Genomic DNA, 13,834 nt, shown 5'->3' with positions numbered 1-13,834 from the left:
TTCAGGTTTCAAGCAGGGGAGGTCAAGGAGTGGGTGGAGGAGTGGATGGGGTGAGCCCAGTGCTGGATCTCTCCTGCTCCTGCGGCTGACATGTTGCTTAGTGGAATCTCGCAGTTTCACATACGGAATCGTGTAATTCTCATGAATAAATTTCACAAATATTAGTGGAATGCCTACATCGTGCCAGGCATTTAAAAAATTCTTGGCTGGAATCTGACCTCAACTTTTCTTGGTGGAGCAGAAAAGAGTTGCGCCCTGTTCCACAGAAGGGAATGCCTCCTCCAGACCCTGGTTCTCCTCTTTCTTACCACTTGGACAAAGGGAAAGGGAGAAAAACACACCTCTTTTGTTTTTTGATGGGATTGAACTCAGGGGCACGGGACCACATCCCAGCCCTATTGGGAATTTTATTTAGAGACGGGGTCTCGCTGAGTTGCTCAGCGCCTCGCCGTAGCTGAAGCTGGCTTTGAGCTCGCGATCCCCTTGCCTCAGCCTCCCTGGCTGCTGGGACTACCGCGCCGCCTAAACCTTTCTCTTTTGAGGCCCGCTCGAGGTGGTCGCCCGGCGCCCCGACGCCTGCCGGGAGTTGTAGTTCTCCCTGGCCGCGTCGCTCTGGCGTGGCCCACCCAGCCTTCCCCCGTCGCCCCGTTGTCTTTTGTGGACGTGGCGAGGGGCTATGGCGGCGCTCCCCGCGCTCACTGACCCCGCCTCCGGGACCCTCGCGCGCGCTCATTGGGCGGAGGGCGGGGCCTCTGCGCTCCCGGGGCGGGGCCTAACTGGAGAGTCGCCAAATTGGGCATCTTTGGAAGAAGGCACCGCGGAGTGTGGCGAGCAAAGGGAAGCTGGCAACCGGGTAAAGGATGGGTTTGGGGGGCTCGGGTCAAGCTCAAGGGTCCCAGTAGGAACCCTTGGGGAGCCTCCCTGATCCTCCCTGGCCAACACTGTATCCTGCTCTTTGCGTGGGACGTGCGCCACGTCTCCTCCTGAACCCACCCCTCGGCTCTGGGATCCTTCTGGGACTCTTTCAGAAGATCTGGGCTCCACAGATGGAGTTACCTCTGAGTATTCTGCCCTTTCCCCCATCACCAGCCCTTTTTGAGCCAAAACATTTTGTAGTCAACTCCCATCTCTCTGTCCTGACCTAAGCAATCCCCTCCCTCCTCCGTCTGTCCCCTTTCTGTTTTCGTTCCTATGTTCCCTGACTCCTGGCCTCTGTCACTCCCCAGGGACAGATGATGTGGCAACTATCATTTCTGCTGCTTCTATTGCTGCTGAGGCGCGGGGCACTGGGGAAGCCGTCCCCTGACGCTGGCCCTCATGGCCAGGGGAGGGTGCACCAGGCGGCCCCTCTGAGCGAGGCCCCTCATGATGATGCCCACGGAAACTTCCAGTATGATCATGAGGCTTTCCTCGGACGGGAAGTGGCCAAGGAATTCGACCAGCTCAGCCCAGAGGAGAGCCAAGCTCGTCTGGGGTAGGAGAGAGATTTGGGGGTGGGAGTATTCAGAGGTGGGGGTTTGAGGGAAGAGATGATATCATTTATGAGGGGATAGAGGCAGGGGAGTGGGAAAGTGATGGCATGGACTGGATAGGACTTTGGTTCTTTATGAGAATCCAAGAATAAAGTTCTACTTCTCCTCCTGGGGAAAACCACATGTAAATATTGAGGCCTCAAGCCAGGCGCAGTGGTGCACGCCTGTAATCCCAGTGACTCGGCAGGTTGAGGCAGGAGGATGAAGGGTTCAAACCCAGCCTTAGCAAAAGCGAGGCCCTAACTAACTCAGTGAGACCCTGTCGCTAATGAAATATAAAAAAGGGGTGGGGATGTGGCTCAATGGCTGAGTGCCCCTGGGTTCAATCCCTAGTACAAATAAATAAATAAATAAATAAAATAAAATAAAAAATAAGAAGCCTCAAGATATGACCTTTGAGGGCAGCAAAATCTGGAGTCCGATTCTACCCCCACATGACTCTGTTCCTTTGTCGCAGATACCTCCCTTTCTTGAGCCTCGGTTCCCTGTTTTGTAAATGGGTCACCAGTTCACTGTGTCAGGGATCCACAGGGAAAATAAGATTTGGTGCAGATGGAGCCCAGCTGGGGGAGGAGGATGGCTGAGCCCTGAGTTTCAGGGTGAGTTAGGTTGAATGGGGTCTTGTCTAATCTTTGTGTTGGGGAGATAAGGTCAGAGTGGATCTGGGGACACGAAGACTATGCAACCATTCCCCACTCTGTGTGTGCATTCTGATGATGCTCATTTAGCCCATAGATATTTATTGAGCACCTATCATGTTCTGCATGATAAAGTCACAGCAGTGAACAAATCAGACAAAACCCATGTGAAGTTTACATTGTAGTGAGGGAGACAATAATAAACCAATAAGTATAAAATGCATCAAATAGAGAGAAATGCATCAGAGAAAAATAAAGCAAGGGAGTGAGGAGTGTGGAGGGGAAAGTTGGTGGAGGGAGAGGGTTGCAATTTTAAACAGGGGAGTGGGAGGAGTGGGAGGAGTGGGAGGGGGCCTCAATGAAAAGGCAATATCTCTGACCCATGTGAGTATCTGGAGGAGTAGCATTCTAGGCAGAGGGAATAGTAAGTGCATGGGCCCTGAGACAGCAGTGGGCCTGGTATGTTTGAGGAACAGTGAGGCCCATGTGGCTGGAAACAGTGAGCAACGGGGAGAGGAAGAGGGCAAAGAGGGAACAGAGGGGTCATATCCTGCTGGGCCTTTTGGATCATAGTGACAAGCTAAGCTGTTCTATGAATGAAATGAGAACCATAGAAGGCTCTGAGCAGAGGGAAGAGGTGAGCTGACTTAACAGAATTCCTCCAGCTGTTAGTGGGAAGAGACTGTAGGGAAGCAAGAAGCCGGAAGCCCGGCAAGGAAGCAATTGCAACAGTCCAAGCAGGAGACGTGGTGATGGTGGCTAGATGAGGGTGGAGACCTAAGTGACCCCGGCAGGTGTGCAGGCTGGATGGGGATGGGTGAAGAGTAGTGAGGCTGGGCACTGCAGTGCACACCTGTAATCCCAGCGAGTGGGGAGGCTAAGGCAGGAGGACTGTAAGTGCAAAGTTAGCCTCAGTCACTTAGGGAGGCCCTAAGCGACTCAGTGAGAACCCATTTCTAAATAAAATATAAAAAGGGGCTAAGGATGTGGCTCAGTGGATAAGCACCCCTGGGTTCAATCCCTAGTATCAAATAATAATAATAAAAACAATAATAACAACAACAACAGTGGTAGGACACCACACTTAGCACAGTACTAACTACAATGCCAAGCACTTTCAAGGTGCTGTACATAGTTTAATTTAGTTAATCCTTAAATCACTCTGTCGAGTTGGTATTGTTATTTAGCCCCTTTTTACAGCGGGTTAACTGAAGCACAGAGGGGAAGTCAGTTGCCCATGGCCACCGAGCTGTCAAGAAGAGGAGGTAGGATTCGGGCCTAGAATGCCTGACTGGATCCAGAGGCATCTGGACTCTCAGAGCAGGATGTGAGTTCCGAGGACAGGGCCGGCCCTGATGGACCCTGGCAGAGACAGCCTGGCGCCTGCGGGGAACTGCAGGGCTGGGTGGTTGACCAGGACTGCGGCAGGGTCGTCAGGAGAGAGGGGAGGGGCTACAGAGTCGTCAGAAGAAGCCTAAAATGCCACCTAAAGTGGCCTGACATGCGACCGGGAGGCGCACTGCGGGCCAACAGAACAAGGAAAAGCAAGGGTTGCGGGGTTGCTTATGAAAGACTCAGAGTGGAGCTGAAGGGAGAGGGACCTGAAATTGACCCGCGCAGCCAAGGGGAAGGGGCAGGACCTGAGACGGCGAGGGCTGGGGTTTCAGAGCCAGTCCCGGGACCGGTGCCCCACGGGTTAGGGGAGAATGGGATCCAGGCTCCAGCACCCCGCCCCACCTCGGTTCCTAGAGGGTTGGAGCTGGTGCAGGGTGTGGGGGTGAGGCCCGAGTGCAGGGCGTGGCGCTGAATCGTGCTGGGTCCTTTCACGCGACCCCAATTGGAAAGGGGAAGATTGGCCTCTGGGGGAGGCATCTTGGCCGAGAGACGGGACCTGTGGCAGGCACGGTCCCAAGTAACAAGTGCCCCTCCTCGATTCGCCCGCAGATGGTGGGCTGCATTTTCAGCTCTGCATGGGGGCGGGGTTCTGTCTCGGTGGGGGCGTGGCTTTGTGCATGGGGCGGGGCTTGAGATAGGCGGGCCCAAGACTGACATGTGCTCCTCCCTGACCTGCAGGCGGATCGTGGATCGCATGGACCGCGCTGGGGACGGGGACGGCTGGGTGTCGCTGGCCGAGCTTCGCTCGTGGATAGCGCACACGCAGCAGCGACATATACGCGACTCGGTGAGCGCGGCCTGGGACACGTACGACACGGACCGCGACGGGCGTGTGGGTTGGGAGGAGCTGCGCAACGCCACCTATGGCCACTACGCGCCCGGTACGCGGCGAGACTCCCCACAGCACACTGTGACCCTGACCATCTTGACCCTTCGTCTTGAGGACCCTTAGCTCATTACAAAGAATTCCTACCTTTGCCCCGATCCACTTTTAGGACCCGTCACTCCTGAAACTCCCGATTTCTGACCTGTTGCTTTTCGTTCTGATTTCCACACCTCTATGACCCCGTGACTGGCGACTTTACATCTCTGGCCAGGGACACCTGCTTGGTTTTCCTGATCTCTGACCTGTGACTTCATCCTAAAACTCTCAAAGCTATTTGCCCTGACCCCTGACTCGTAGTTTTTCCTCTCTGTTCCAACACCCCAGCCCCAGGCCCCTCAGGGCTCTTACTTTCTCCCTCCTGCCTCCTGGCCTCACCGCTGCCTGCTGCTCCACACCGAGAGCTGACTCTGGCCCTTTCCTCCTCAAGGATCCCGTGGGTCCCCAGGAGACTGTCACAGATCCTTCCTGGCCTTTCTCTAACTCTCCAGCTTTTTAAATTTTTTTTTTTTTATTTTTTAGTTGTAGATGGATACAATACCTTTGTTGTTGTTGTTGTTGTTTAATATGGCGCTGAGACTCAAATCCAGCGCCTTGCATGTGTGAGGCAAGCGCTGAGCCACAACCCCAGCCCCTCTCCAGCTTTTTTTTTTTTTTAATATTTTTTTAGTTATCAACGGACCTTTATTTTATTTATTGATATGTGGTGCTGAGAATCAAACCCAGCGCCTCACACATGCTAGGCAAGCGCTCTGCCACTGAGCCACAACCCCAGTCCCCAGCTTTTTTTGGGGGGGTACCAGGGATTGAACTCAGGGGCACTGACCACTGAGCAACACCCCCAGCCCTATTGTCTCATGGAGTTGCTTAGTGCCTCACTTTTGCTGAGGCTGGCCTTGAACTCCCCATCCTTCTGCCTCAGCCTCTTGAGCTGCTGAGGTTACAAGCCTGTGCCGCCGGCCCAAAAGCTTTGTTTTTTATTTTTAAAAACTTTTTTTTCTTTGGTGGTGCTGGGGATTATTATGCATGTGAGGCAAGCCCTCTACCAACTGAGCTATATCCCCAGCCCTATTTTTTTTTTTTTTTTGCATTTTTCTGCCCCAATGGATCATGTGTGGTTTCCTCCACCTCACCAACACTCAGACCTCTGCACTCTGCACTTACCGTTCCCTCTGAAATGCCCATTTTCCTCCTCTGTCAAGGAACCTAAGTTAGTACAACTTATCACATCAGAGCAGGATTTTGGGGCCAAATGGCTGAGTGTCAACTCAAAGTCCACTGTTCCTGCTTGCAGGCCCTTGGGGCAAGTTATTCCTTTCTTTGGGACTCAATTTTGTCATTCAGTAAGTGAGAATAAATGGAAGAACCCACTTTATTTGCTTTTTGGAGGATTAAATGTAATACTGTAGGTAAAGAGTTTAACATAAAATAAATAAGCTTTCACTTAGCTAATATATAGAGTATATTATAAACGTATATAATAATTTTATATACAATATATGTAAATATATATATAAATTATTGATATATATTAATTCTTTTGACTCCCACGGAAGTCTTCTTGTCCCCTGAGTTGGGTCTCCTTTGTCTCTTCGTAAGCTGTCTCTCATAGAGCTCTGTCCTTGTCCAGGGGAAGAATTTCATGATGTAGAGGATGCAGAGACCTATAAGAAGATGCTGGCTCGGGATGAGCGGCGTTTCCGGGTGGCTGACCAGGATGGGGACTCCATGGCCACTCGCGAGGAGCTGACAGCCTTCCTACACCCAGAGGAGTTTCCTCACATGCGGGACATCGTGATTGCTGTGAGTGAGGGTGGGAGGAATCCACTCCCTGCCTCAGACCCATGGTGTGATCCCAGGTCCCGCCTCCCGGACTTACCTGGGGCAGATAGATAGTCACCTTGGTTCCCTGCATCTTCCCCAGGAAACCCAGGCCACGAACACATCAGAGGAAGGTAACACTTCCCATTTCAACTTCCCGATGCCCAGTGTCTAATCTCTCCTTGCCAGACCTTGGTGTGCTCACATTTGGGATCCAGGTCCCCAGCCTGCCCTCAGACTCTGAGACAACTCTTGCTAGTCCCTGTAATTTACAATTTCTTACAAGTTTTTGACAAAACCTGGTCTATCATATAGCGAAAGGACTCCTCCCTCCCTTCTACTGGGGATTGAACCCAGGGGCACATTAACACTAAGCTACATCCCCAGCCCTTTTTATTTCTTATTTAGAGACAGGGTCTTGTTAAGTTGCCCAGGCTGACCTCAAACTTGTATTACTACTGTCTCAGACTTCCGAGTCTCTGGGATTACAGGAATGTACCACTGCACCCAGAAAGATTTTTTTTTTCTTATTATTAAAAAGTAGGGCTGGGAATCCCAGAGGCTGAGGCAGGAGGACTACAAGGTCAAAACCAGCCTCAGCAACTTAGCAAGATCCTGTCTCAAAATAGAAAATAAAAAAGGCTGGGGATGTGGCTCACTGGTTAATAACCACTAGGTTCAACCTCTGGTACCCACTACCCCCTGCCAGTGGGAGAGTGCTTGCCTAGCAGGCATCCCTTGGCTCTATCTCCAGTACTGGAAAAAAATAAAAGACTTAATATTTCATAACCTATTTCAGAACAGTTTTAGGTTCATGGTGTAACTGAGTGGAACAGAGTGCTATGGGGTTTCCAATGTGTCCCTGCCCCACCCATGCAGCCCAGTTGAACTGGGCTGCACGAAATAATCACACAGGGACAGAGAAATACCTTTTTCTTTGGGTCTTGTGATGGCTCCTCCGACCTTAGGGGTCCATGGAAAGAAAGAGAGAGAGAGAGAGCGCTGACCCCTTTTATTGGGGAGAAGCCATTCCAATGAGGCAAGGGGTGAGGTTTCAGGGGGTTGAGTCTAGCTTCCTGATGTCTGCTGTCAGCAGATTGACTGACATCTAGGGAGGCCACGCCCATCTCATGAGCTGTGTGGGGATCCGGACAGAGCAAGCAAAAAGACCAGAGCAAGCCCCAAACAGAGGGGCAACGTGGGTCCAGGCCACTTTGAGCGCTCAACGCCCATCACTCACACACACACAGCCCATGGCTGGCTTTTACCACATCTCCACATTCTCATCACTGAAGGCCAAGGGGCACTGGGTTCCTATGTGGCAGCTCCCGACAGAGGGTGTTCTGTATACACTTATGAGAAAGGGTCTAATCCTATTTTTTTTCAGTTGTATATGGACGCAAGATCTTTACTTTTTATTCATTTATTTATTTTTTAAACGTGGTGCTGAGGATTGAACCCAGGGCCTCAAGCATGCGAGGCAAGTGCTCTACCACTGAGCCACAACCCAGCTCCTGGTCTAATCCTTTTTGTAGCTACATAGTATTCCTGCTGCTGTGCTGTAATTTGCTTAACGGGAACTGTTGCAAGGCCACTGGGCTTGGTTCTGGTTGCTGCTGTTACACAGAACGCAGAATAACCTTGAACAGATGGGTCACTGTTACACACATCAGTAGAGATACCTGTACTGCTGGCATGAAACTGCTGGGTCAATCAATGAAGATGTGAATATGTAGCCATATTTATTGAACGTTATTTGTTCAGCTTCACAACAGCCCTTGGAGGTGGGGCTTCTGGTTCAGAGATATATGCTGAGGCCCAGAGAGGAGAGGTGGCATCTTGCTGCCCAGGGACATTGGCCAGCCTAGTCTGATCCATAGACTCCCCATCCCATAAAGCCCAACCTCCTTCTCTTACAGCAGATGATATTGCAACATCCCTTTATCCTCCCGAGTTTACATCATTTGAGAAACGCTACCTGAGCATGTCCTACAGCAGACACCCTTCTAACCCCTGCCACCTTGATTTAACCATCATGGCAATCCATGCAGTTGGACTGTCATTTTTGTTTTATAGCTAAGGATAGCGAGGCACAGAAAGGTAAGGTGACTTGGCTGATAGCACCCAGATGAGAAATGATACGACTTGGATTCAAATGCAGAATCCATTGTCTAAAGCAGGGGTCAGCAAATGATAGCTCTCAGTTGAAATCTGGCCCACAGCCTGTTTTTGCAAATAAGGTTTTATTGTAACACAGTGATAGGCATTTACTTCCCTAGTGTGTGTGACTGATTTCAGAGTGCAAGTGCAAAGTCGAATCATCACAACAGAAACTGTGCAATATGAAAAAAACAGAACTGCCAACTGTCTGACCTTTTACATAAAAAGTGTCTAAACTGTGGTCTAAACTTACTTCTGTCTGCTTTTATGTTTATGGACAATGTTACCTACTATACACTGGATTTCAAAACATGAATAACAGCTGCAACTTTACTGTAGAATAAAAACTAAAAGAATGTCATCCACAATAAATAATAGGGATTTCAATATGTTAGTTTTGTAGATTTATCAGATTTAGAAACCATACAGGACAGCTGGGTGCGGTGGCGCACACTGTAATCCCAGTGGCTCAGGAGGCTGAGGCAGAAGGATAGCAAGTTCAAAGCCAGCCTCAGCAATTTAGCAAGGCCCTAAGCAACTCAGTGAGACCCTGTCTCTAAATAAAACACAAAATAGGGCTGGGGATGCGGCTCAGTGGTCGAGTGCCCCTGAATTCAATCCCCAGTACCCTCCCCACCAAAAAAGTATTTTCGATACAATATTTTATCTTAGTAAAAGTATATCCCCTACAACATTTGGGACATATTTATACTGAGCAACAATTTGCTTATTTGAAATATGGATAGAACTCATCCTGTAATATAAGTATACCCCAAATATTGAGTGGAAATTATACTAAACAATTATTTGTTGTTCATCTGGAATTCAACTGTAATTGGTGTGCTGTATTTTATCTGTCCATTCTAAATTTTTAGTTGAAACTTAACCTCTCAGAGACATGGGGTGTCAGATGTCTGCACTATCTTATACTAAACTAATTTGAATATAAAAGTGGGGAACAGAAGCTGTTGTAGTTCAAGAAGTCCAGAAAAAGCAAAGAGTAGAGATGTTGCGGGTGCATCAGAACAGCCCGTAAGTGTGCTGTGCCTATAGATAAAGCAGACTGAGGGTCTGGGTTCTGCTAAAGGTGAAGGGGTCTCTGCCCTACGCAAGTGTTGGTGGGGTGTGAGAGAGTAGTTAGGGAGGCAGACATGAACCTATGCAGTGCTGGACACTGGGGTCCCCTGGCTCTTGCCCACTAAATGCAGGTCGTGGCTGCACCATCATGAACCCCAGAAAGTTCCCAAATTTCCTACATGCCCCCCACTATTGCAGATGCTCCATTGTTTGCCCCCACAGCCATCCCAGAGCCAATTTCCCCAAGAGAACTTCACATCCGGACCCCAGGGTCCAGCCACCCTTGGGAGACGGGTGCACTGAGCTCCCACCTGATTCCTCTTTCTTTCTAGGAAACCTTGGAAGATCTGGACAAGAACAAAGATGGCTATGTGCAAGTGGAGGAGTACATTGGTGAGTGGAACCCATTTCTATGGTGCGCCTGTCCTTCCTCTGCGTGGTGGCACCAGGTACATACTGTCTGTAGGACAGCAGCCGCCTTCTGAAGTGGAGACCAGGACATTGCTTCAGTTCCTGCTTCACCTTGCGTTTACCCAGCACCTTCTGTGAGCCAGATGCAGAAAGCACCTTTTAGTGGGGTTGGGGTTGTGGCTCAGTGGTAGAGTGCTTGCCTAGCATGTGTGAGGCACTGAGTTCGATCCTCAGCACCACATAAAAATAAACAAAGTAAAAGTCCAGAAAGCACCTTTTATTTATTTAATTCTGGTACTGGGGATTAAATTCAGGGTGCTGTATCATTTAGCCACATCCCCAGCTCTTTTATGTTTTGAGACAGGATCTAGGTTGCTGAGGGTGGCTTCAAACTTTCAATCCTCCTGCCTCAGCCTCCTGAGTCTCTGGCTGGTGTATTACTTTGGCTCCATTGTAAAGTAGAGCCATTATAAGTTGGGCATCATCTCCCCTGACCGAGATCACCTCCTTATCAGAGGTGGGCAGGACTTGAGTGGGGGCAGGCGGCCCCAAGTTCCCATCCTGATGTCCAGGCTGGGCTGCTTCCCTTCCCTGGGGGCTCCAGGGACCCATGGGTGGGCAGGATCCCAAGATCCCCCAAAGAAATGTAACTGCTCAAAGGTGCAGGGAAGCGAATGAGGGAAGAGGACTGAGCTCACACCTGACCCCGCTGGGGATGGAGTCAGGGAAGATGGGGTTAGCGGGGTGTCAGCTGTGAGCCTCCTGACGCTCCCCACCTGCCACCTTCCAGCCCCGCGACTGTCACTGAGCCCTACAACAGCTCTGTGTCTTGGTCTCCTCATTATAAATAGGGGTGATAGAGCCCCCGCCATATGTACCCACATATGTGAGTTAACTCATGAGCAGGTCTTGGCCACGGACACATGGGCTGGGAAACGCTGGCTTCTGTCAGGGTGATCAGCCTGGGTTTCCTCTTGGGATGACAAAAGCATTCTGGAATTAGATAGAAGTCTGGTTTCACAGCACTGTAAATGTATTAAATGTCATAATGGGAAATTTTGTTATGTTTTCTTTTTTTGGTGCTGGGGATTAAACCCAGGGCCTTGTACATGCAAGGCGAGTTCTCTACCAACTGAGCTACATCTCCAGCCCTTATTTTTTTTTTTAACCACAATTAAGAGCTGCACACAACTCCCACCACTGTGATCATTTCCTATAGGAAAGAATCAAAGCTGGCCTGGATGCAGTTGCAAGTTCAAAGCAAGTCTCAGCAATAGCAAGGCACTAAGCAACTTAGTGAGACCCTGTCTCTAAATAAAATATAAAATAGGTCTGAGGATGTGGCTCAGTGGTTGAGTGCCCCTGAGTTCAATCCCCATACCCCCCCCAAAAAAAAATAAAAGAATCAAAGTTGAGCACGGTGGCACACACTTATAATCTAGTAGTTTGGGAGGCTGAGGCAGAAGTATTGCAAGCTTGAGGCCAGCCTCAGCAATGTAGCAAGACTCTGTCTCAAAATAACAAATGAAAAGGGTTTGGGGTGTAGCTGAGTGGTTGAGTGCCTCTGGGTTCCAGCCCCAATAAACGCACAAAAAAAAAAAAAAAAAAAAAAAAAGAAGAAGAAGAAGAAAGAATTGAAGCCAATGAGAGACTTCTAGGAGGACAAACTCGAGCCAGCCAGACTGTTCTGAGGGAAGGTTCTAGTATTTCCTCTTTTCTGGCCTTCTTTCTCCCTCCTCAGAGGTCTGCTCTGTGCCGGGCTCTGGGCCACCCAACTCACAGTATCACGTGTGCATTAACCAGATCTGTCATTCAGTCAATTAAGCAAATCAATTTCATATGCTACGTAGTGATCGCCTGGAAGTCGGGTTTGTTACTGATTCCAGTTAAGCAGAAGGAAAACTAAGAGTGAAGTGAGTTGCCCCAGGTCGTGGGCCGAGAAGTGTCAGAGCCACGGTTGGCTCCAGGCCTGCTGGGCCCCCAGAGCTGCCCCTGACCTCACCCGTTCTCTCTGTCCTGGTCCCAGCCGATCTGTACTCGGAGGAGCCTGGCGAGGAGGAGCCGGCCTGGGTGCAGACAGAGCGGCAGCAGTTCCGGGACTTCCGGGATCTCAACAAGGACGGGCGGCTGGATGGCAACGAGGTCGGTCACTGGGTGCTGCCACCCTCCCAGGACCAGCCACTGGTGGAGGCCAACCACCTGCTGCACGAGAGCGACACAGACAAGGTGCGCCGTGGGGCAAGGCAGGCGCTCGGGAGGGTGCTGGGCTGCTGTGTGGCCATGGGCCCGACCTGGGCAGTGGAGGGATAAAGACGGAGGGACAGAGGCTGGGTGCAGTGGCCCACGCCTGCGATCCCAGCTTCTCAGGAGGCTGAGGCAGGAGGACTGCAGGTTCAAGGCCAGCCAGCCTTGGCAATTTAGTGAGACCCTGTCTCAAAACAAAACAAACACACAAAAAAAACATGGTGATAGGAGTCAGTGACAGAGCAGCCCGGGTCCAGTCCTCAGAGCCACAAAAGACAAAAGGAAAGTAGGAAAAGAAGGGAAAAAAGAAAGGAGGAAAGGAAGGAAAGGCCGCGGGGATGTCACTCAGTGAGAGCACCCTGGGCGCAATCCCAGTTCCAGAAGAAAAAAAAAAAGACGGATGGAGACCCAGCGGGAGAGGGGATAGAGATGGGGGAAGGGACACAGACCTGAGGGACATACTTAGACGCAGGCAGGAGTCCCACAAGCAGAGCCTTAAGTTGTCCCTGCTGACCTCTGACCCTCCCTCCAGGACGGGCGTCTGAGCAAAGCCGAGATCCTGGGCAACTGGAACATGTTCGTGGGCAGCCAGGCCACCAACTACGGGGAGGACCTGACCCGGCATCACGATGAGCTCTGAGGCCCAGCATGCCCACTCCAGCCCATGGTCCCACCGGGGTGACCTGAGGAGGGGCCGCAGCAGCCAGCCCCCTCCCGATGCAGCCCTGCAGGATGCAGACTTATCCCCCAAGGCCCCTGGCCCCTGGGCTCTCAGGGATCCTCCTGTGTCAGCTCCTCTCCCCAAGATACCTGGGGCCCGCCCGCCCCACCCAGGGGCTCTCTATTTCTCACCGGCAGAATCTTCCAGCCCAGATCCAGGGGCCCTCCCCTTCGGTTTGGTTTCCAAGAACCTCCTCTAACTGCCCCAGCCCCAAATCTGAGCCTCGACCACAATATAGAAACTCACCAGGGCCTCCCAGGGCCCCGCACTGCCCGGAGGACGCCTCCCCTCTGCAGGGAGGCAATAAAATCCAGCCCTGGGACCTTGTCTGTGTGTCGTCTCTCTGAGCAGCTGTGATCGGGAGGGGAGCATGCCTGAGGGGAGCATCTGGGGGTGAGATGAATAATAAAACAAGCAGCCTGGACCCTGCCGCTTCAGCGTAAGCCAGCCAGGAAGCCCTGCCCTGGGGGAGGAAAGAGATACATCAGCATAAAGTATTGTTCAGAGTGAGAGACCTATAAAGCAGGGTAAGTGGCAAGCTGGTGTGATTGGGAAAAGCCTCAGTGGTGAGCAGGGTGAGGGCACAGGGAAAGATAAGTTCCAAGGCCCTGAGGCAGGAGTGGGCCTGGTGTGTCTGAGCATCAGCAAGGGGGGACGCAGCCGGAAATGAAAGGGCAGGAGGGAAAGGGCAGGAGGCCATGGCTGAAAGGGGCTGTGGTCAGGTCGTGGTGCTACCTGCTTGGTAAGAATGTGAGAGACCCAGAGAGGGCAGGGTCAGAATTTACTCTGACATGAGAGCCACTGGAGGGACCTGAACTGAGGAGGGTAATAAACTGACGTGGGTTAAAACAGGAACTTCTGCTGGACGTGGTCCCTGTGCCTATCACTGGGATGTAGAAGCAGGATGCCGAAGAGAACGCGCTGTGGGGTTCCAATTTTAGGGCATTTGAGA

At 51.2% G+C, this 13,834-nt stretch overlaps 1 protein-coding gene across 1 annotated transcript; it reads left to right on the top strand.

Annotated features, from left to right (window-relative positions):
* Positions 1-775: 775 nt before the first annotated feature.
* Positions 776-13,209, top strand: Rcn3 (reticulocalbin 3). The gene is made up of 7 exons (XM_027920497.2): positions 776-853; positions 1,227-1,474; positions 4,244-4,446; positions 6,079-6,251; positions 9,839-9,899; positions 11,944-12,143; positions 12,694-13,209. The coding sequence occupies exons 2-7, from the start codon at positions 1,233-1,235 to the stop codon at positions 12,799-12,801; spliced, it is 987 nt and encodes a 328-aa protein (XP_027776298.1). The 5' UTR covers positions 776-853; positions 1,227-1,232; the 3' UTR covers positions 12,802-13,209.
* Positions 13,210-13,834: the final 625 nt, after the last annotated feature.

Source organism: Marmota flaviventris, chromosome 18, assembly GCF_047511675.1.
Source record: "Marmota flaviventris isolate mMarFla1 chromosome 18, mMarFla1.hap1, whole genome shotgun sequence".
In the NCBI taxonomy this organism is placed as follows: domain Eukaryota; kingdom Metazoa; phylum Chordata; class Mammalia; order Rodentia; family Sciuridae; genus Marmota; species Marmota flaviventris.
Note: the sequence above shows the minus strand (reverse complement) of the source record. Positions and strands in the feature narration are given on the sequence as shown.

Coding starts and splice junctions, on each gene's coding strand:
- Rcn3 (XM_027920497.2), top strand. CDS start 1,233: ATGATGTGGCAACTATCATTTCTGCTGCTTCTATTGCTGCTGAGGCGC. Junction 1,475..4,243: donor GAGAGCCAAGCTCGTCTGGG/GTAGGAGAGAGA, acceptor CCTGACCTGCAG/GCGGATCGTGGATCGCATGG. Junction 12,144..12,693: donor ACGAGAGCGACACAGACAAG/GTGCGCCGTGGG, acceptor CCCTCCCTCCAG/GACGGGCGTCTGAGCAAAGC.